Raw genomic sequence first — 23,838 nt, forward strand, 5'->3', positions numbered from 1 at the left:
CCAGCCCCGTGTGTGATTTCCCACATGTGTAGAGTCAGGGAAGGGTTTGGGTTCGAAGGGACCTTAAGGAGCATCTGGCTGCCCCCCCCCCCCCCCCGACCCGGGGCAGGGTGCTCGGAGCCCCCCAGCCTGGCCTCGGGTGCTGCGGGGGATGGGGCGTCCCAGCATATCCCAGCTGGTGCAGGTACGGCGGGTGGGATGGAGGGTGAAGCGGGGCAGGACTGACCTGCCTGACGTGCCAGAGCCACGTCTGCCTCATGGCAGCGTTTCAGCTCTGCTCCGCTCCTGCGCCGCGGACACCCCATCAACTGTACAAGAGCAGAAGAGCATGAAGGGCTTCTACAAACAGCCTTTGATGGGCTTATCTCCCCTTTTTCTTGCTCCTGTTGTTTCACCTTTTGTCTGCCCTCTGTCTGTCTCTCCATCTTTTTCTTAAAACTTATTTAGCGAGTTCGGGTAATTTGAACAGCATTAAAACCCGCTGCCAGCGTTGAGCCCATTCTCCCTGCCCCTGCTTACGGTCTCTGAATCTTGCTTGGGTTTTGACTGCAACACAAACTTGTCAAGGTTTTTGCATGGTCATTAGGCATTGTATGAAAGAAAAAAAAAAAAAGTTTCTCTTAGTTTTCTCTTGCAATTTTCTGCCTTTTGGTTTTATGGGACTGTTGCATCTTGTGTCGGGTGCCGAGGAGGAAGGGTTCAAAGTCCAGTGCCCTGAGCTCCTCTGGAGAGCTGTATCAAAATATTTACCTGTTTCACAGCGAAGAATTGATGTCAGCTTCACGGGTAGTCTTTGAAGGAGTCATTTAATGAATTAGTTCAAATTAAAATAATAATCTTGTTATGGGAATTGACCAAAAACTAAAGAAGCAAAAGGTGGTATCAGATAGAGTGCTGGGCAGCCCCTTACTGAGCAGCGTGGTGTCCACTGGTACGTGCACTCTGGACATCGCTGTCAGGACAATAACAGAACTGGTGATCTGCAAAGACTATTTTTAAGTTTTCTGTTTCTAATTGGGAAGATTATTCCATGCAGTGGAGTTTCCATTCCTTTGTTTTATATTCTGTAGATTACTTGGCTGAAAGCATTTTGACATGGCCGAGCAGTGGGTGAATTGGGATGCAAGTGATCCAGATTTATTTTGTTTAAACTACATTTTCTCCCATCTTCCAATCACCACCAATTAAAAAAAAATTAAAAAAATTGGATTGCTGCAGCTTTGTGCCAGCATCAGCTGGTCATTCCCCTCTGATCTTCTCCGGAGGCAGTTCCCACCAAACCCTGCAGCACCCATCTTGAAATTAAATTTTAGAAATATTTGTAATCATCAGGCAGCTGTGGAGAAAGTGTCACTTAAAAACCGATGGCTGGAGTGGCTGCTGTACGTGGTGCATCGTGGTAGGAGGTGCCACCTGTGAGACAAGGTTCTACCTGCGGCTTCTGCATATTTCTGCCGTGGTGCCACCTTCAGCAGTGACAATAAATTATTCCTATTTAATCTAGCATTGTAAAGAAACTAAAATCCTTCCGTGAGGGAGTAACATTGGCATAGTAAAGTTATCTTCTTTAGTTCAGGTAACATTTTTCTCATTTATTTGTGTATTTTTGCTGATCAGTTGAAAGTTTCATTTTCCTGCTGCTAAGTCTGGCTTTCTGAACAGATAAATGTTAATATCCAACCGAAGTGGTTCTGAAATAATTGAAGAGGGGGTGACTGTGGGCTTCAGCGTAAAATGCACTATTGAGTAATCTTCTACGTAGTAGGAGATGCCGACTGCCTCCGTCAGGCTTTGCACACACGCAGCTGAGCGAGTTTTGTCATCGGGAGAACGTAGATCAGATAATAGAGACTCTGTGTCTCCATTTTCCGTGTTTTTTTTTTTTTTTTATTTATTTGTCAACATCAACAGGAGACCAAACCAGAGCAAACACCAACAGGGCGTGAGAAAAAGTTACCAAAACAGTTCCTTACACCTAACTGGGGGAGACTGGACTTGGTTCATCTTAGCTGTGTTGACTCAATGTAGTTACAACTCCGTGTGCTTTGTTTAAAAAAAAAAGAAATAAAAAAAAAACAAGAACCAGGGTATTAGATCTGAAAGCCAGGTGTGACGTAGTTGTTTGCTTTCTCGTGGCAGCCACCAGCTCAGCCCACCTGGAAGACCTGGCCTACCTGGATGAGCAGAGACACACACCGCTGCGGACGTCCCTGCGAATGCCGCGGCAGAGCATGGCCGGCGCCCGCACGCCGCAGGACCTGCGAGGTAGGAACGCGCCGGAGCCGCCTCTCCCTAGGGATGCGTGTCCCTGCCGGCACGGCCAGCGGGGAGGGAGGAGGAAATAAATGGAGTCAGGAAGGACGTACCCTCTGTCCGGAGGCGGCCGGTGCCCCGCTGCTCCCTGGCCAGCCAGGCGCCGTCGGTGCAACGCTCTGGGGTCGCTTCTCTGCGCTGCCGTAGGTGTCGGCTTCGCCAGGTGCACGCTGCGTGTAGCTGTGGTGGAAAGGGGCATTACAGAGGCAACCGCGTGTTACTCGACAGACCCAAAGCGTGAGCAGCCTCATTTTTCAGGGACACGCGCGCAGCCAGCAAATTGTACGTTGAAGCCAGCGTGTGGCACTGCAGCCCCTGCGGCGCCTTCCATTGCTGCCCCGTGCCCCGAGGGGGGGTGATGGCCGTCTCCTCCGTGTTCAGCTGGCTGAGGGTGCTGCCCTCCCTGAGCCCGGCGGCCACGGCGGTGCGTGCCTACGGGCAGCCTGGGACGCAGCCTATACACCCACCCGGTATCCGAGAAGGATATTCCTGCAAAACGTCCCCAGATTCCTCTCCCTGATTGCCCCCTGCCAGCCCTCTGCTCATCCCTGAGCCCTGCGGGGCTGAAACTTTGATGGTTTCTAAAGAAAAAAAAAAAAAGAGAAATTATGGTGGGCCACTATTTTTTTTCTTCTTTTTTCATACAAAGCGAAGGCTCGCCGTCCCCGCTTTGCGGTTTGCAGCATCCCGGCAGGGAAGGAGCCAGGCGCAGGGGATGGGGCCACCAGCCCACCACGTCCCTCTCGCGGATGCTCACAATGCGGGTATTCAGGCAGCCTTCGACTTCTGAAAGGCCTTTTGAGAGGGGAAATTTTTGTGGTCCTTCCTGGCAAAATCCACCAAAAAAGACGTTAGCAATGAGAAGAGGAGCCAGGGCTGACATTTTAGCATTTTGTTTATTCTCAGGCAACTCCACGAGACTCGCCCCGTGCCCCCGGGGTTTGAGCCCACCCTACCGCTTCCATCCCCCCTAATCCGAGCGTGGTCTTTGGCCACGGCCTGAAGCGATGCCCGTGACAGCCCCGCGTCCGCAGCAGATCCAGCTTAGTGCTGGGTCCCCATCGCTCGGCATTGCGTAAATATCTGAGAGGGCTTGTTTGGGGTTTTTTCTAGTCGTTGCTGTCCCATCGGACTTGTTTGTTCTCCCCTTACATAGGCAGAACGGTTTCTGCTAGCAGTACATGAAAATTTCCTTTTCTCTTGGTTTTTTGGTTTTTTTTTTTTTGCAAGTGCCTGTCATCCTGGGGTAGGAGCTGAGGAGCGGGAGGGCTGGCAGGCTGGGTTCTCGCTCAGCACCCCGAGCGTGCCCTGTTACAGCCCGGCCGGGATCTCTACCAAATGCACGAGCCCCTGACTAGAAGAAAAAAGTGGATTTGTGTTGCTTTGGATCGCAGTCTGTAATGAAATCATACTGGCTGGTGAGGTGGTTATAAAAATGTATTAGCAGGCAGAAAGTGAAGAAAGCAAAGTTTGACAGACAAAATTTCCATATGTTCGAAGGGAGCAGCTTGCCAAGGCTTCGTAATTTGCAGTGATTGCATCCAAAACATTAAACTTTATTGTAGGAACAGAATCGAATTGTTTTCCAGACACACTTTTTAAAACCATGTAGCGCTACATATTTTCTCTCTTCTTTTTGTTCTTTTTTTTCCCCCTTTTTCGGTGAAGGTTGCATGAGAATAGCAGCAGTGTTTCAATTTTTTTGAATTTGCTTCTGATCTTGGTCGAGGTGCCGTGCTGTTTTTAAAAAGAGAGGGAGAAGAAGAGGATGTGAAAAAAACAGACCACTGCTATTTGGAAATACTTTCATTGAAGAAATGGAGGGTGAGGGGGTGGGTGTCCCCCCCCGCAGATGCTCCGTGTCCCAGGTGTTCCTGTGAAACTGGGTCTGCCTGGGCTGTTAGTATCACAAGCTCTTTGTTTCAACTGGAAATCCTGAACGGGGTTTAACTGGAATGTCTCTGTTCTTGGCACTGGGCTGAAAGTGAAGCGATTCCTGGCCCTGTTTTGGGGGGACACATTGCAGCCCCCGGATTTGGTCCCAGTTTTCAAGAAACCCAGTGGAGAGGAACCAAATGGGAGACCATCCCTGCTGGTTTTGGTTAAATCAATTAATTGAACCAGGGGAGCAATTTTGCGATGCAAAGCCAGGAGCACGCCAGATTCCTGCTGGGGGTGAACACAGCGTGGCGGTTTGCGGCGGGGGGGGCTGGAGCTGGGCAGGGGCGCCGTAACCCACAGCACACGGCGAGGGCTGCGGGGCGCCGGGGGGCAGCAGCCAGCTGGCAACAACATTTTGTGGTGTTACAACACCCCCCCTGTTGCCATTGTGATTTTTAATGTATTTTTGCCGGGCGCTGCTGCAGCGTGTGACGAGCCGTGGCGTTCAGGTGAGGTTTGGAGCGGAGGAGCGGGTGGCTCGTCCTCCACCAGTATATTATTTACCGAGATAAGCGATATGGCAGTGGCATTTTTCTTTAAAGTGTCTTTTATCATTTACTCGCAGGGTTTTGTTTTTTTTCCCCTTGTGGTATGCGTTTAATCCTGTCGCCTTTTGCATAAGAGAGTTTGACGAGCTTCTTAAAAATGCTAAAAACCAGTTCAACCTTTTGAGGCTGCCAGTGAAAAATGGGCACTGGCCTCATCCTGCTGGATGCACGCGTTGAAGACGATGCTCGAAGTTGCAGTCTAAAGCAAGCAGAGGAGATAAACTCAGGCATTTGGCTAATTGATGGGTTCTTATTTAACAAAGGACACAGCAGGTGCTGAGCGTTATTCAGAGCAGCATTTCACCCTAATAGGTATTAAAGCACTTCCCACCTGGGCTCTGCTCCGTGCCGGTCCCTTTCGGCAGCCGGGTGTATCTTCCACCCAGGGATGCTCAAACGGCAACAAAACGCATCTAGAACAAAATGTAAAACAACTAATGAGCTGTGGGTGCTGATTGGCAGCGTAGCTGAAAAAAATCCCGTTTGAAGAGAGGGGAGCCTGTAAAACAATTTCCAAACTTGCATTTTAGAGTCTTTCGACAGCTAAAATAACTAAAAAGTCTCTCGGTGTAGCAGGATGGGCCTTGCTCTGACTCTGCCCCTGCTCATTTCCAGCCCCATGGCTTTTTTTTTCAATCGTGCAGATGATACAGCCAGCTTTGGTTTGATATGATGGAAGTTTTTAGTCGCAGAAGAGGAACCAGGATGGGTATGGTAGGCGATGCTTCAGCTTGGGATTTGAATGTATTGCTTGGGCTGTACAGAAGTTGGACGGTATTTCATCAACTCTCATGAAAATTTCACGCCACCAGACCTTGTTCTGTTCCACTCCACACAGTAATTTCCAGGAAAAGTATGGGTTTAATTTATGTTAAGATATTATCAGAACTTCTGGGTATTTCTGTGGTACTCTGGCTTATGTTCTATAAAATGCTTCATTAAAAAGGACTATAAAACCCAGCAAGCATTTGACAAATTTTCAAGGATGGGAAGGCAGCTTATTCACGTACTTTGATTTTTCACAGGTACTGAAGTCGAGTGGCTAATGGGGTTCATCCAACGCGTGTGCGCACATCCTTCCCCGCTACTCCTGAACTTTCTTACCCTCTTTTTTTTGGAGCACTTTCCATTAGCTTATTCTTTAATTAATTTCTGCCCCAGACGCTGACACTCCGGTGCAGCCTTCCTGCTCTCTGGTTCTCCTTTCCCTGCGATCTGGGGTATTTTTTTCAACTCTTTTTCATCAGAGTTGAAAAATTCCTTCAGGGCTCTGGGGTCTTTCCCCCGATTGTGCCCTGCCTGTGCCTGGGGACCGCTGGCTGCTGTGAAATAAATAGTAACGAGAGAATTTTGGCATGGTTCAACAGACAGTACCGGGAATTAATGAGGATCTGGCACATGGTTGCAATTAGTCAATGGCAGTGTTAAATTATTCATAAATGCTTTCAACAGTCCAGCTAGGAAAACGTTGATGCTGCACTTGTCTTCCAAAGGCAGCATAGGGAAATGAAATGTCTTCTGCTGGCATGTGGAGGTGGTGCTGGTGGGACAAGAAGCGTGTTCCCAGCCCTCCTGTCCAAACCAGTGTGGCACTGAGTGCGTCCCTGGTGCCGAGATGCTGACCAGCATCCCCTGCCGCGCTGGGAGCCCTGGGGTGACAACGCCTGAAGGTGTGACGTGTCCCCCCAGGCTGGAGGAGAAGACGTTGGCTTTGCTGTGGTCAGTGACTGGTGGTGTTGGCAGGTCAGGGGGGCAGGAGCGTTGGCTGTCGGTATGTGGGTGGGTACGTCTCTTCTGGGGATTTTGTTAGGCCTTTTTTAGGAAGGATATGCCATTCCCAGGTGACAGCCACGATGCAGATAGTCATGTCCACTCGGGTAAAGACCAGTCTTTGGGATGTCCTTTGTCTTGTTTGAGGTGGCGTGGCTGGAGCTGGAGCTGTCACACAGCCTCAAAGCCACCTGCACCCCTGGAAGGGAAGCAAGGTGCGAGTCCAGGTCCCCACCACCTGCAGCAGGAGCTTGTCAGGTCCCACAGCCTCTGCATTTAATCCGTCCTGTCTTGCATTACCCCTGAGACCACTCGGTCCCCGTTAGACCTCTGCCTTTCAGAGGGGCGTTCTTGTACCTGTTCCCTCACTAACACAACCTGTCACGTATATACACGCACGCACAAATAAAGTAAAGCTGTAGTTTATCAAGCGCAACTCTTAGCTTGATGGTTTCCAAATGGAGTCTTTTGATTTAATTCGCTTTTTTATTTCTTTTTCTCTATATAGTTTGGGTGGCATCATGCAAACAAAAAATTTCCCTCATCAAACACACTGCTGGAACGCTTGATTTGCACAAGTCAGACCACTACAGCTGGTTATCTCTGCCACGTCCATACGCTATTGCTCGTGCAATATCCATCCTCCGGTGGGAAGCCCATCAGTCCTGCTGACACCAGGAGCCGGGCTGGTGCTGCCACAGGCAGGAGCTGTGATGGGGACATGGGGACAGGCAGCCCCGGGGCTGACTCGGCACAGCCGGCTGCCGCGTCCCCTCCCACCGCCGTGGATTTTGCTTCTCCAGCATCTTCCTGTGCCAGCGCGTCCCGCTGCGCTCACATGACAGACCCCAGCAAGGGGAATCAAACAAACTGCTTGGGAGCTCATGCAATTCAAACGCCTTCTCCACCCGAGGGTAGATTAACAGCACATTCATCGTTTTCAAGTGGGAATGAAAATACAGCTCCTGTCTGCAGCATTTTTCTGTATCAGTTAAAAAAAAGGAAATTCAAAACGCCTAACGTTTTTAAATACAGGCTATTTTCCTTAGGCGTAGCTGATGTAACGTTAAATCCCAGCCCCTTTTCGAGCTCTGGTGTAATGGATCAGCTCCCTGGCCAGGTCTGTGAGGGATTTCGAGGTGGTTGGAGCTGCGGACATCAGGTGGAGGATTCCCAGGGAGGGTCACAGTGCGGTGCTGGCATCGGGGTGCAGGGCTGGGGCTGGGGTCTCAGAGTCAGGGGAGCTCCCTGATACTGCTGGTTGGGGGCCAGCACTGGGCTTCCCAGTTAGAGAGACTGGGAGCTGCTGGAGAGGGTCCAGGGGGGGCTGTGAGGATGATGAGGGGGCTGGAGCATCTTCCTTAGAGGAAGGGCTGAGAGAGCTGGGGCTGTTCAGCCTGGAGCAGGCGGAGGGGGGATCTGACGATGCCTACAGATATCTGGAGGGTGGGTGTCAGGAGGACGGGGCCAGGCTCTTCTCAGCGGTGCCCAGCGCCAGGACGAGGGGCCACGGGCACCAGCTGCAGCGCGGGAAGTTCCACCTGAACATGAGGGAGACCTTGTCTGCCCTGAGGGTGAGGGGGCGCTGGGACAGGCTGCCCAGAGCGGCTGCGGGGTCCCCGTCTCTGGGGACACCCAGACCCGCCGGGTGGCTCCGTGCAGCCTGCTGGAGGAGAGCCTGCTCTAGCGGGGGCTGGGCCGGGCGACCCCCGGAGCTCCCCTCCCAGCCCCACCAGTCTGCGATGCTGGGACTGGTCCGTAGCTTCCAGAGGGACCTGTGGCGCAGCCTGGCAGTGGGGCTCGTCCCGAGGTGCGGAGCTCGACCCAGCACGCTGGTCTCTTCAAAGAACACGTCTTTGTATTTGCAGTGGGATCTTCAGGGTGGTAGCGCATCGGTAACCTCTTCCCGTGTAGATAAAGCATCCCAGTGCTGCAATTTGATCAACTCTTTCCAACAAGTTGAGCGGGAGGCGTGCGGCAGCGCTGCCCCCAGCCGGACCGGGAGGGGGGTCTGCGCGGGGTCAGACCACCGCCCGCGCCTCCATGGCCAAGGGCGAGCAGTGAAGAAGTGACAGAAGTCAGCAGTGCCTGCATGTTGTGTGAGCTCTTTTAAGTGTCTGAGGGCTTTTAAAACTTCAAAGGAACCAAAGGGTCTCCGCTGGAAGCAGCTGATGTAGGTGACGGGAGCGTGATGGTGCCAAGAGATAATGCAGAGCAAACCAGTAGATTTTGTACTTAAATCCCGCTGCGGCCCTGCTCGGGGCACTCCTCCTCTGCAGCTTCCTGGGGTTTCTTGTGAAATACGCTATGAAGACAATTAGATTTTGTGTGGTGGTTTTCATTTGCAGCATGCCGTGTGAACTCAGAACACATTGAGCTCAACTTCTGCGATCCGCAGCTCAGATTTTGCACAGCTCAGGCACATCAGCGTCAATCCGCGCGTTGAACGTCGGGTGTGATACGTGTATTGCAGTTGGAAGGTGCCTTCAGAGCTGCCGTACCAGGTCCAGGTCCCAAATCGTGTCCCATGGATGCGGCTCCATCCACGTCACTTAGCCCTGACTTGGAATTCTGTTCTGAAATTCACTAAAACGCGCAGTGAGGCTGACCCCCCCGCGGGGATCGCCTGCCACCACCTTCTGAACATTTTTAATTAAGAAACCATTTTGGTGGTGAATTGGGAAAATCCAGCAACTGTCTCTGCTGGCACAAAGTGCTTCCCTCACTTCTTAAATTTTTTAATTTTTTTTGATAGATTTATGCATATCACCTCCCCGTTAAGATCTGGTTAGGCAGAGCGGACCGTGTGAGCTCGTCTTTCTAATAGCATCTTTGCAGCGGGTCTGCACGCGGTTGTTACTCCTTTTAGGTGTGCTTGCCCTCGACAGCTTGTGCCAAATGAAGCGAATGGCACATGCCCTCTCCCTCCACCCCGAAACGTTCCTGAAAAAAATTCAAGGCTGGTTTGGGTCTAGTTGTATAGTTTTATTATAATCTAATGCATTAAAAAAAATGGGAAAAGTAACACAGCACGTGTTTGTAGGTGTTAGCGCCACACAGCACACGTGGTCTGCTGGGGAGGTGTTTCTTCTGCTCCTTGGTACCTCGATGTTGCTTGCGACGCCGCTTTTCCTTGTGAAAAGAGGAAATGTTTGAATTGCCATCTAGGCAAATCCGCTCAACAATCTGGTGTCGTTTATGGGCTTTAGTTGGGATAACTCTGCTGAGATGGATTTAACACTGCTAAGTGCTGAGGCTGTTTTGAGTGCGCTCATGGGAGCGGGCACAGACCCCTGTGAGCAGCCGTACGGGGGGGGGGGGGGGGGGGGGGGCACTGCCTGGGCGAGCACACCGTTCTGCCCCTGCCAGGGCCTTCTGTTATGGTGACTTTGAGCAAAAAAAATCAGTTCTCCAGCTATGCCTCCCCTAGCTGTAAACTACTTCGTCCTGTAAAATTCTCTGAACCCCTTCGGTGGAAAATGCCATGCATGAGCCAGACAGTTTTAACAACAAACCTGTGGGTAATAAGCAAGCTTCTATTTTTTTGTACCCATTGCAATGAGAAGATTTCTAAGGAAGGTTAAACAGCAATTTCCGCACTATAGTTTTACCGTTAGCATTGACATTTGTGTCCTTGCCCTCTGCTTCTCCTTTGTAGTACGCTTCGCCCCTTACCGCCCCCCTGACATCTCTCTGAAGCCCCTGCTCTTCGAGGTGCCCAGCATCACCACCGAGTCTGTCTTCGTGGGCCGGGACTGGGTGTTCCACGAGATAGATGCGCAGCTGCAGAGCTCCAACGCCAGCGTCAACCGAGGCGTCGTCATCGTTGGGAACATCGGCTTCGGAAAAACCGCCATCATCTCCAGACTGGTTGCGCTCAGTTGCCACGGCACACGGATGAGACAGATTGCTTCTGATAGCCCACACGCCTCCCCCAAACGTAAGTACAGCAGCACGCACATCTTCAAGCACCAGACCTTTCCCATCAGCTTTTGTAACGGTTTTGGCTGGAAAGATCCCGTTCCTCCTCAGGCTGGTCTTTGTTGCCAAGCAAAGGACGCACCTGCCTGCAATATTTATACTGCTCCTGCTCCAAATCTACTTTTTTGAAGAGTCAAAATAGTCTGTCTCTTATCTCTCTGGCTTAGAAACATCACAGATTTTCTCCAGTTGGGAAGACTCCCAGTTTTAATTGCCAATATTCTGTTATTACAAATCCACTCTGGTGCATTCTCCTTCCCGTATGGTTTGTTTATTTCAGTTTATCATGGTATAAATGTTTAGGATGGATTGCAAGCCTGTGCAGGCTCAGCACTCAGGATTTCTCTACCTCTTGTGGTCCCATCCCATTCACATCACTCTGTGCTGACATGTTTGCAGGTAGAGATGACAACATTTTAAAGTCATTCAGCTCTCAGCAAGTGAGTAAGACAGGACTAAAAATACTGGGCTAGGTAGCGAAAGGTATCTTTAAGGATCTAGGTCACTGTATCTCAGTGTCAGGTAGATCTGTTCGCTGGAATGCAGCGCTCTTAGCCATGTCGAAATACCTGAAATGTCACCGAACGATGGCATGTTGGATAGTGTCGCCTGTCAGAGCGAAATGAACGATGCGTAGTGAAAGGCAGGGCTTGCTTCTGTATTTTCGCTGCAGCTCTGCAGTGCAGCAACTGTATGTCTCCCCGGTCTGCTTAGAGGGATTGTGGAGGGATTAAAGAGACTGCTGTACTTAACTGTTTCCAAACTAAAAGCTTGGGTATTTCCAATGAGAAGGTGCCCCACATCTGTCTCTGTGCACAAAGGACGAAGGTCCTTGGTCACAGCTCACACGCTGCTGTCCATGAAGGTGAAAGCTGAACGACTCCTCAGTGTTACTTACAGGGATGGAGACCTTCAGAATCAATCAACTGATTTGACTTTATTTCCTAAAGAGATCACACATCCTAGTCTAGCTGTAGAAGATAATAACTGTTTTGTGAGTGCCTTTGATTTCACATGTTGATAAAAAAAGTAAAATCTATTATGCTTGGTGAAGTCTGTGTTTAATAGTGAGTGCTAATCAGGCGACCTGACCCAGCAGTTGTGCTGTCGGCATTAGTGAACTGGCACACACAGCCTCATACTCTTAATTCCTGTCTCAGAGAAACACTACAGGTGAGGGTGGTGTTGCATGCTCAAAATCAAGAATGCGCATCATCGCTAGCACATTCGGGGTTCAATTATGCAGGCAGCAGTCATCCTGCTCTGTTGTTTGCCATTAAATGCATCGTTGTTTGCATTAGGATTTCAAGTCAAGCTCAAGGGTGCGTTGCAGCAGTCCATTCAGGAAACCCCTCTGCCAGTACAGACTGCACTTAAGAGGAATGTTGCTTTTGAAACCTTCCTGAAATAAAGAAAGCAGGAATTAGACATCGTCGATTCCTGTATGTCTTGGCCTCATTCAAAAATAATCCACATGAGTACCTATGAGCGAAGAGTGGCTTGAAAATGTTACCCGCAAAGGGCAGGTGAAAGGGCTGTGGTAGCAATGTGCTGGTAAAGCCAATTGCTGCCAAAGAAACAGCTAAAACAGTAGAAAGCAGTTAAACCTGACAGAAATGATGCCAGTATAATTCATTATTTGCTTCCAAGCCTTTTCCAGGTCCTGGTGCTACTCCTGCTTCTCTCCCTCTGATTATATTAATGGGCTTCAGATGGGTATGTTAGCCGTGGCTCTACTTTTATTTGTGTTATAAAATAGGCACATAATTCAGAGAAATTGGCTGTCTCCGCTGAAGAAGGGCTGGGAACAAAATTAACAAGCGATTGTTCATAACAAGAGAAGATCTATTGGCAGAACCGCAGCGTAGGAGAGCAGTGCCCTAAAATACACCAAACCTGAAGACAGAGCGCACCTTCGAGAGAGCACAGTTCGCTCAATTATTGTGATTATTTTAAAGTCAATGAAATGACAGGGGAGAAGATGAATAAGACAAGCTCAATGCTTTGTCTTAGCAGCCCTTCCCAAAAGTGCTGCTTCCAAAAGAAGTTTCTTGGGGAGCCCCTGGCCTGGCTGGACGGTCTGGCAGCCTCTTGCTGCCCGAAATCCTAAACCAGGGGACCTGTGGTACTTAAATTGCCGTGCGTGACCTGCTAGAAAACAGCAGCTGCCTAGTCTGTAATAGTAACGTGGGTCGTGCTCATCCTGTAGCAATTCATAACCTCTTCCCTTGGGACAGATGTGGATGCCAACCGAGAGCTGCCCTTAACCCAGCCGCCTTCTGCTCACTCGTCCATCACCAGCGGGAGCTGCCCGGGGACCCCCGAGATGCGCCGGCGCCAGGAGGAGGCCATGCGGCGGCTGGCTTCGCAGGTACGGGAACGCTCGTCTCGGGATGTTTTGGTCCTTGGGGATGGACCCTGGTGGAAGGTCTCCTGCCTTACGTCGCTTGGTGCGTTGGAAAACGGGTGCGTTTAAATGCTGGCTGGGAGAGTCTAGAGAAAAACTTCTGGAACAGGTTTTATTGTCCTAGGAAAGTTATTTCTGTAAAATGAAATTCCCATTACGTCAAATACACTCCCCTTCTACTCCCCGAGTTTGTCTTTCCCAGCCATCACACTTCATCCTTACAAATGTTACGATATGACATAGTTACCAGAATAATTGCAATTTATTGCGCTTATTTTTGCAAAACAAAATTGCCCAGTGTTTGACCAGTGTTTCATTCTGGAAGGAGCTGGTATCGACCGGCGGGTGAAGGCGCAGGCTGGGAGCGTTACTGCTGTGTGCGCTTGGGCGTTTTGGGGAAAAGGTGACTGTTGTGGTTTAACCCCAACCAGAAACTAAGCGCCACACAGCTGCTCGCAGGCACATGCACGCACGTGCTCAAGGGATGGGGAGGAGGATGCGAAAGGGATGTAAAACTTGAGGGTTGAAATCGGAAGAATTTAATAATTAAAATATATATAGGGGAAAACCTTATAATAATAATAACAATTATCATGAAAAGGGGGGAGAGGAATGAAACCCGAAGGGAAGGAGAGGACCCAAGTGGTGCACCGTACCACTGCTCACCACGCGCCCGGCCGTGCCCAGCCAGCCCCCACATGCGAGCGGCGGCCCCGCCAGCTCCCCCCAGGTTATGCACAGTCTGTGTGGCCTTGTGGCCACTTGGGTCACTCCTGCCTGTGTCCCCCTCCCGCTGCTTGTGCCCCCCAGCTTCCTCCGTGGCAGGGCCTGGGAAACTGAAAACTCCTTGACTGAGTGTAGAGGTTACTCAGCCGCAGAGCCCGGCGCCTGCAGTGGCTTCGGAGCAGAAAATTAACTCTGTCCCAGACGAAGGGCATCGACAAAACAGATCATGGCCTTTGAGCGATGCTCAAATCACCGGAGTCGATTGTATGTAGCTGTCACTTACGGTAGGTGAGATTTACAGCTTGAATTGTATCGTATTGCCAGGATTTAGCGCTGCTTCCATTCTGTTGCTTTGGAATCCGAGGATTTGCTGCTCCTGCACCTTTGGAGGGGAGGGCAGTAGTTCATGCTCTCCTGTTGCCTGCTCCCGCTTTGGAGAGGAAAATACCAAGCAAAGTCTTTGTTCTAAATTATTACCAGGATGTGTTTGGCTTGGCTTTTTGTGCCAGATACTGCCTTGTCCTGTCTGCTTTGCTGCTGCACCCAGATGGCGAGGCAGGGCGTGCGATATCAGCGTAAATACATAAGGCTTGATGTTCTCCGCTTCCACGTGGAGTTCCCGAAAGGAATGCCGTGCCCAGGTCTGGTTTTGTTCAGGACACATTAGTCATCGTATTCCTTGCAAATCTTAAGTCTTACAGACTACCAGAAGCGCCGTTAAAGTGTGCTCTCTCTGCTTAAAATACCTCAACTATCTCGGCTTTCTTCCCCTGAGTGCTTAAGTAATCCTGCTGCGTATGCAGTTGATAAATGGATACAGTTTTAGCTTCAGTTTCCTCCTGGAAAAGGTAAGGGGTACGGCTCTTTCAAACAGCGTCTCACATCCAGTACATAGATCACGCACCGAAGCCTTTTTGCATCTCTGATCGCTGGAGAAAAGAGCAAGAAACAATCTTTATAGCCAAAACCGAAGTAAAAATAGGTTGTTGTACCCCGGCTGCAGACTCCTTTAGGAGGGCTCTAAAGCCCTGCTGATCCCCCAGCCAAAATTTTTTTGCAAAACCAGTCCTGTGTTTCGCTGTCAGAACATGACAAATGAGTTGGGAAGATGTAGAGGCTGCTGCGCTCGCTGCGGGATTACTGACTGTGTGCCATCGTTCATCTCCCCGTAAATTTCAAGCACTGTAAATGCAGGCAGATTCCAGAAATAACCGTCACCGGCTTTCAGACATCGGGCCTTCCTGAGAAGATGGATGCCAAGGCTGGTGAGCTGACCTCAGAGCACTTGAGCTCGCCGCCTCTGCCCGAAGAGCTGACGCAGCGCGCGGAACTTCTGAGAAGCTTCACAGCGTTTAGCAAACAGCTCCCGGGAGGAGTCAGAGCAGCAGCGGCACGGCTTGATTCAGCATTCCGAGACCTTGGGTCTGTTCCCAGCTTTGCCGTTAGCCTCGCTGGCATCCTTGGAGACCAGCATCTCATCTGCTTGCCTCCCTTTCCCTGGCTACTAAAAGCAGGGTGATCCATGCAGATAACGGCCCTTTGATACCTGATGCTGGCAGGTGTCACTTGGGTTTCTCAATCCCCAAGAGCAGTTGGCTTCCAGATAGTGCTGCAGTGTGTGCCTGGATGCTACCACAAAGGGAAGATTTTGTGAAAGCATAGGATTTTTTTTTTTTTTTAATTTTTTTTTTTTTGAGCTCTGTGTTCCTGCTGCTGATTCTTTATCATAAACAACAATTCTGGTTTTATTGCATCCGAGCCTTTTCCAGAACTGCTGTGCAGCATGCTGCAAACACTAAGTTCGGTGGATTATCAAGCCTCAGGAAGGGAAATAAAGGCAAATAAAATGGTTTAGGATGTTTCTCAAATTGATAGCTGGAATTCATGTGCCCAGTGCACTCTTAGTAACCTCCTGAGCAGTACAACTCAGCATCACTGCTGATGAATACTTGCTGTCAACAGCAGATAAATTGATTTCTTAGAAAGAACCATGCCATATGATGTCCTCCTAGATAAAACAAACACTGACTGTTCCACCCCAGCTGTGTTTTTTTGAAGTCTCTGAGTGACACTGGGAGAAAAAGGATTACTGACCTGGCAACAGAATTGAAAATCCATTAAAATAACAGCGTTGAGCTCTTTGTTCTGTGTGCGATCGCCTCGTTCGGAAACTCGATCACACGCATTTAGCTCGCCTTTGAGAGATCATGAGAATTTGTTGTTCATAAGAGGCTTTGAAGATGCTGAACTCTTAAACAGAGTGGATAGACTGAACGGCTTGGTGGACAATAGTAAAAATAGTTGGTTAAAATGATTTAGCTGCCTGATCTGAATGTCTGATGCCCCATTCTCCAACAGTCAGTCCTGGGGACAGTTCAGGAAAACCTTTCATGTAGATAAGCTAAAAGGCTCTCCAAAGTCTAATCTATAAAAGAAAAGAAGGAATAAAAAGCGGCACGTCCTTTGGTGCAGGAGGAAGGGAGAGGAGAGCAGCATATTCCTGTTATCAATAGCTGTGGCATAAAAAAAGAATGGCTGATGGCCTACTTAAAGCAGATTTTATTCAACTGGCTGAAGGAAAAAGTGGACGTGAAGGAAGGACTGACCCGTAGGTTAGCCTGGTTGGGAAAGTATTTCTTGGACTTGCGTGGTTTATGGTTGCAGTAAGGCTGGAGTCAGAATGGAATTCGGGAAGAAAGTGTTGACAGTGATGGACAACCACGATTGTCGGGAGTATTTTTGGAGAAATAGGAAGCGTGTGTGAGGAGCTGGATAAAGCTGTGTGCAGATGTTCCACCTGTGCTTGCACTGAGCAGAGCAGGATGCTCTCAGGTTGTGCTGTGGTCGTTGGAGAACGAAATGGAGATCGTTACGAAAGCAGATTAATAATATACTGACAGCCTGAAGGTAAGGGTTGGTGCAGGCTCCAGAATGCTAGTGGGAAGCACGCCGTCCCTCTCACCCACTCCATTCCTTCTGAAAATGTCACTTAGCCCAAAACTCAGAAGTTGTGTGTTTATGATGACAGAAATGAAAGGTGAACAGTTGCTTTTCCTCCTCTGGATTATTCAGGGTTGTACTTTTCTGCCTGTTTTTCAGGCAGTTAAGTTCTTGGGGGCAAGCGTTGCTTTTAGCTCTTGCTGTCAGAGATGAAGAAATCAGTAATTTTAGCAATCAGTAACCGAAGGCTGCCTAGCAGGAGCTCCCCGCAGCCTGGCCGTGCTGCAGAAGCGCGGTGTTTTGTTGTATTCTTCGAGAGCACTTTGAAGTCACCCATGATTTCTAGTTCAGTATTCGTCAGGCAGCTAAGGGAGAAGAATGCTTAGAAATATGGCAACTTGAAAAACCAGTATCAGGTGTGATTTTTGTCCATAAAAACTGCCAGGAAAACTGTATCCAACTGGTTCAGGAGTTACATGAAGTTATCCTCACCGGTGGGTCCCGGGAGGAGAAAACCATCAAACCCAGATGGTTATCAAGCCTCAGGAAGAGAAATAAAGCCAAATAAAATGGTTTGGGATGTTTCTCAAATTGATAGCTGAATTCCCTTCCCCCCGGCCACTGGTGAGCGGCTGCAGAGGTCCCTCTTTGGCCAGAAACGGCGTCTCTTGGCGTGCGGGTGCCGACCACGGTTGGAAGGCTTGGGTGCTTCTCAGGCTTTGCGGTGGCTTCTGCTGAAAGAATGAGAGAAACCAAGGAGCTTCGAACAGGGGTTGCTCTGTTCGTTGTGTCATTTCTCTTCCCAACAGCCTATCTTACCCAGATTTGGGAATGGAAGCGGGGTGACCCTGCCACGAGAGGTTAGTGGATAAAATACCGGCGGTACAGTGGTCTACCTGGAGCATCCCCTCGGTCTGCTCTGGCAGCCCTGTGCTTATCCTGGGTATGTGGAGGGAGAATATTTTCACAAGGGAACGTTCAAAGTCTTGCTGTCACACCAGGGGCTGTGCTGGGATGGTGCTGGGGGCTGTTCTTCAGGCGGGGATGAAGAAGCATGCCAGGAGACTCGAGGCATCAGGAGGTAACCGCCTTGCCTTCCACTTCCCTGCGAGGAAAATATTAGGCAGAGATTTCTGTGAATCAATTTCCTAATTTTAAAAGTCACATTCATCCTCTTGCTGGGAACCGAGCTGGCACAAGTCCCTTTTTTCCCTTTCACTCAGGGGCCTCTCCTGCCGCCGAGGGGCTGCCGAGGGGCTTCCCACCGGACACGGGGCGGCGCGTGGGGATGTGATCAGCCCCCAGCTCCCAGCAGTGGGCTGCGGAGCGCTCCTTGCCGGGGGGGGCTTCTCTGCAGTCCCCGGTCTCAGCAGGGGTTTGTGCCGTGCGCGGAGTAGGGAGCCTTGCGGGGAAGGAGGACGAGAGCGGTTGTCTTGCCAGACCTGGCAAACCCTCAAAAGTCATGAATAAAACTACTCACATTGCAACACCCGCCTTGACACTTGCAAATAAAACATAAGCATTTCTGCAAAGCTGCTTGGTTAGTCTTTTGTTTTAATATATATGCATGTATTACGGAAATAAGCTTGCAGGATTGCTGAATTTCTGTCAAGTCTACCCTCCGACTATGAGCAGGCTGCCAGTTTTTCGGCAATGCCAACGCGTCAGGCTAGGCTTGGCTCCTTTGCTGCGGTAGGTGCGTACCAGCTTGCCTGGGGAGCTAGCCGCACGCTGCTGAGCGCGTCGCTTCGCATAACTGCAACCCCCTCTGCCGCTGCTGAGCGCTGGTAGGCATCCCGCCTGGTGCCGCGGAATGACTGTAAGGTGACACTGGGGGAAAAAAAGTGGTGAATATGATCAGGAAGGGTTGTAAAGCCGAGATCCCCTAAGAAGGCAGCGCTGCACACCTCTCCCGTGTTGCTCTTTTCCTTCCCTGCCTTTTGCTGTTTGAGCTCTGACCCATTACAATACTTCCCAACGTTACTTCTCTAGCTAGGGGAGGAGGGTGACCATCCCTATGTCACCGCGCGCTGTCCCCTCGGTGCTGCCTGTCTCTAAACGATGCCGGGCCGTCTGTACCTGGGAACAATGCATCTCAGCTGGAGCATGACCTGGAATCATGGAATCCTTCTGGTTGGAAAAGACCCTTCAGCTGATGGAGCCCAACTGTAAACCCAGTGCTGGCGTGGCCACCACTAAACCGTGTCCCCGAGCGCCACGTCTGCACGTCTTTTAAACACCTCCAGGGGTGGTGGCTCTGCCTTGCTCATCCAGAGCTGGCCCCTTCCCACGGGCAAGTGGAGAGGCTTTCCCCAGCCCTGGCCTGGGCTGAAAATCCTGACCCACAGGCACGTGTCCTCGGTGACCTTTGCCATTCAGCGAGGGGCACCCGTGCCACGCCGAGGTACGATAGCCCCAGGTGGGGTTAGTTCAGCTCAAAGGAAGAGGCATGAGCCGTGTCCCCTCTGGTCGGGGTCACCTTCCTCATTTTCCCTGCAGGTTTTATCCTTTAACTCGCAGAGGATTTTTTAATGGATTTGCTCCGCAGTTTTGAATAACCCACTGAACAGCGATATTCTTTGGGCTTCTGGATGCTGTGTGGTGGGTTGTAGCAGCAGCACTTAAACAAATGGAGCTGAAAGGCAGCTCCGCTGCGCTAATGGGTCGTACCCTGCGCGGAGCAGCTGGTGGAGGAGCTCTGCGCCCGCCGCATTAGCGCGCTGGGCTGGTGCTGAGCACGGCTGGTGGCTGCCAGCCTCTGTGCCCCGTCCTCCCAGCCATCAGCCAGAGGGTCGTTAGCAACGCTGCAGGCATACACAGAGAACGTGAGTACTCCTACCTTACGCAGAGGTGGAGGGATTCATTACTTCTGCGCCCCGATGCCCTGCGCCACTAATGAGTTTCAGAGGGCATTTACTGGCATACTCGGCTGTGTAAAAGTAATGAACGCTCCCAATAAACTGGGTCACCACATACACGCATACACGCACGGTCATGTGCAATGGATAAAATTCAGCAGTGCTGATTTCCATTTACATCGTTGCAACCAGCGTTACGCCTGGCAAGTGGCATTTTGGCAGGGAAAAGCATTACGCTGAATTTATTTGAAGCTATTTTGTATGGGTCAAAAAAAAAAAAGATAAATCTTTTATTAGGTGGGGGAATACAGTTAAAATACATCATTGAAGCCCTTTAAGGGACCAGGAGGAGCTGGGGTGTTGTTGTGAGCTCAGGAGTCTGTGGGGTTCGTGCTTTTAGGGGGGGTTGGCAGAGCAGCCTCCCTGCGCGGCGCACGTACAGAAGGATGCCGAGGCAAATGGTGGCAGAGGTGCAATGTCAAAGGAATGCGTCGTCAGTGGAGGATGTTCTTTTTCACAAATAGTGCCAGAGAACTGCTTAGAATTGGCCTGTCCTATTAAGTAAAAATAACTGATTTCCCTTGAGCCATCTCCAGCCCCTCTCTCTCCTTTGATGTTCACACTGTCCTTCCAGCCCTTGTATTACTGTTATCTCCTGCCTCTCCCGACACATCATTTTCTCCCCCTTTTCTCTCTCTCCTTTCCCTCCCTTCGCAGTTCATTCTCTTCTCTCCCTCCGTATTTCATAGGTGAGACACAGTCTCTCTGTGCCTCGGTTTTCCTCGCTCTGTGCCCCCTCTAGCCCCTTCCTCCTGCTGCCGTCGTGCGGCTCTTCCCCTCCCTTGTGCTGCTGCTTGCCGTTATCCTCGCAATCGCTGCTTTGCTTTGGCAGGCGTGAAGCTTCCTTTTTTTCCCAGCAGCAGTTTTCCTAAGTCCCAACCTATATGAGGAGGTCTCCCATTTTTTCCGATTCCATGGAATTCCGTATCCACTCAGCTGAGCCCAGGCAGGTGAAACGGGCCAGCCCAGCCGTGATTTAAAGGAGCATTTTGGGTGGGGAGGAGAGCTGCCCGCAGGCGCGTGGCATCTCCACGGCGGCGTGGGCTGCTGCTGCCAAGTCCTGCACCCAAGAAGGGGTGGGCCGAGGGGTGGACCCGAACGGGAGGGCAGCAGGGAGGGTGGTGGGAGAGTGAAGGTTGTTAGGTGGGCATGGATGGAGGGAGAAATGGGAAGTGGTTGTGGCAGAGAGGAGGGTGGCTGGTGTTGGAAGGGCTGGAGAAGAGACTCCTGAAGACCTCCTGGATTTACCACCTGAAGAGAATAGGAATGGTGCCTTTCGTAGTTCCGCTTTAGCAGTTAAGAAGATAAAGTTTGTGTCGCATCTGAGAGGTTTGGTGCTCCTTGACCCCACCTCAGTAGGGAATGGTGCTGTGTTGACCATTGGCCATGCTCTGTTAGAGGCAGTGCTCTGTCTTCACCGCCTCTGGTGTTTCTCAAGCCATGTAACATGTAGTTGGTGTTTTTAAAAAAATTGGCTACCAAAAAAGCTCAGGATAAATGTACTACTTTGCTGAGGCCAGCTAGGCTCTCCAGATCATTTTAGGAGAGGAGGTAGGTAATCAGTGCAAGTAAAATACGCACCATACAAGTGTGAATTATTGAAGCTCCCTTTCAAGCAAGAAAGGAAATTATACAAGTTTGTAACTTTTGATATTTGATATTTTAATATAAACAACATAATGCATCGGTTTCTCAGCGTGGAGTCTCTCGACTTGTCGACACTGCGTTCTCGGCCCTTACAAAAATGACAAATGTATTTCGAACGCTTCCCTTGATCTAGGTGTTCCTTTCCACATCCTTTCTTGTAATCCTCTTCTCTTGCATTGGGGTTGCTTATAGACTTTGTTTGCAATCTGGCGATTTAAATTTAATCAAAATTTAGGGCCAGGATTTTTTTACCTTCCAGCCTTGTAAACATCATTTGACAAACCTGATGGCTAAAATAAAGATTTAAAAGTTTTGGAGGTCCAATTTAGCGTTTATAGGGTTTAGTGCTATGTGATGACAAAGTTCAAATTGAAACTATGGTTAGAAAAATTATGCTTTAAATTGTGTCAGACAAAAATAAATTGTTTGCTGGTCACAGTGTCCAGACATGCCCATACCTTTGGTTGAGTCTGCTGTTCCCTGGTGGTTTCATATATTGTAACACAGTTTCTAGATAAAATTAAATGTTTAATTCAAGGATTTTGTTTATGATGAGAGATGGTTGGAAGTTTTGAAGCAGTTTTTTTCAATCAGAGTAGTTCAATTTATGGAAAATGAAGCTTTTATTGAGAGCACCTTCTTCAATGAAAAGTTCGTTTCCAGGCTATACAAATTTTTATTTTTATTTTTTTTAAAAAATCTTGGGTGTACTTCTTGGCTTGTCCAGTTGAGAAAAAGGAGAAGAGACTAATAACCCCCGAGAATTACAACCAGTGTACTGAGTGATCATTTCAGATGCAGCTCAAGGTGGGGGCATGGTCTCCCACGTCTCAGAAGAGAATTCTGAGCAGTGGAGATGGTAATCCATCACTCTACCTGGATCCTCGAGCAATTACTAAAGTATGTAAAGTAAAATAATTGGAGAGAGACCTTCCCCAGAGCATCAGTGGCCAGGCATTAAAGGTGCTCACCTATACAGAGGGAGAAAGAACAGGGGTTGGACTGGTCGGGGGACGAGGGGTTGTCCTGAAGCCTCTTCCATTCGCATCCTGCACTAACCCCGCTCTCGTTCCTGAGGGTGGAACAGGGAAATGCTTGGAAACCTTGACAAGTTTTACAAGATGAGAAAAGCGTTTCCCACCCAGCCCTGGTTGTGTAAGCGAGGAGCCTGGTTTCTAGCACCCGGCTCCGCTTGCAGCCCTGGCTCTTGGCAGCTTCTCTTTGATTTGAAGACAGAGAAAATGTCACGGAGAATAAATAACATCAAGATGAAATTTTGGCACAGTTGCTTTTCTGAGAACATCATCATGTCTTCCCTTTGGTTGCCTTTGCAAAATCTTCATTGCTTACTGGTTTAGCTTCAGATCCCCCTATTGAGCATTGCATTATCTCACTGCCTAAGGCTTAGTCAGTATACCAGTAAATCCAGTATAAGGATCAAGAATGTATGTGAAGGGGCTTAAATTAATTGAGTTGTAGCTGTAAGTATGTCCCGGTATCTAGTGGTGACCATTCCTATCGTGGGTACAAGCTGTGTCCCTCTTCCATGACTTCCATTAGGTTCCTGGGAGAAGTTAATTGGCCTCTCATAAAAAAAGTGACTTTTATTTGTGTGCCTGCACACCTATTGTGTGGGAAATAAGAGCTCCGCACACAGCAACTTGATTCCTGTTCCTGGGAACACGGTATCAAGGGACAGCTGCTTAAGGACTTCAGACTGTGGAATCCACAAGTTATAATCCCCATATAAATAGGATTGTTGGAAAGAAATCAGTGCCTTTATTATTACTTTACCTGGTGCTGTTCTCTAAGGCAGTAAATTATATTTTAACTGGCTGATAGGAAAAATTCTGTTAGGAATTGGGAGGTAACCATCAAAGCTTAAGCACATGTATTAGGGCTTGATGCTTGAAATAACAACCTGGCGTTATCATCGCTGTATGCATCACAGCTCGTTTTGGCTGTTAGAGGAAATCATTGCATTATACCCCACTGGTAATTACGTATGATTCTATTTAAAATTAAAAGCCAGTGCTGAGCCACCAATGTGTGAGGACCCCCCAGCCTGATGTTTTCATTTCTTGGTACCATCCCTGGTGGGATGCACCAGCCCATCCCTTGGAGCTGGCTGCCAGCCAGGGCTGGTCACTGCAGGTGGAGGGCCAGCAGCCCCTAACCACGGCCACGGGCCACGGGCCACCTTTCATCCGAGCTGACACGGCCCCCGGAGAGGCCACGGCGATCTCGTGTGCGCGGTGTCCTCAGTTACGTTGTCCTTCCCACGTTTAGAAATTCGGTTTATTTTGCAGTATTTACGTACAGTGCTCCCGGGCAGCGGGCATTTTGGTACAAAACTGATCCCACCTGCCTTGCTGGGATATTTTTGGATACCGTCAGTGACATTTGAAAAACAAACCCAGTGAATGGGAGCTGGAGAAAAGCTTGCTGACCTGGCAGAGGCTGGCACCAGGCGGGCAGCAATTCTGCGAGGGCGCTGATGCCAGGGAGCAGGAGCCGGGTGCTGGTGGTGCTGTGCAACCTGCCCGGTGCTATACAAGCAGAGCGGGGTTTTGGTGAGCCTGGTTTGATATTGCGGGAGAAAACAGGAAGGTTGGCAGATTGGACTGAGGAGATAGCACTGGTTTTC

General features: G+C 49.7%; 1 protein-coding gene across 1 annotated transcript in view; it reads left to right on the top strand.

Annotated features, from left to right (window-relative positions):
• Window positions 1-23,838, top strand: part of TANC2 (tetratricopeptide repeat, ankyrin repeat and coiled-coil containing 2) — a 242,739-nt gene that overhangs the window by 167,762 nt on the left and 51,139 nt on the right. The window contains exons 10-12 of the mRNA XM_080369447.1: window positions 2,140-2,265; window positions 10,231-10,512; window positions 12,791-12,924. Of these exons, the coding sequence (XP_080225573.1) occupies window positions 2,140-2,265; window positions 10,231-10,512; window positions 12,791-12,924 (542 nt within the window). The remainder of the gene's footprint in view (window positions 1-2,139; window positions 2,266-10,230; window positions 10,513-12,790; window positions 12,925-23,838) is intronic.

The sequence above is a fragment of the Falco punctatus genome, assembly GCF_963210335.1.
Source record: "Falco punctatus genome assembly, chromosome: 19".
NCBI classification, from domain to species: domain Eukaryota; kingdom Metazoa; phylum Chordata; class Aves; order Falconiformes; family Falconidae; genus Falco; species Falco punctatus.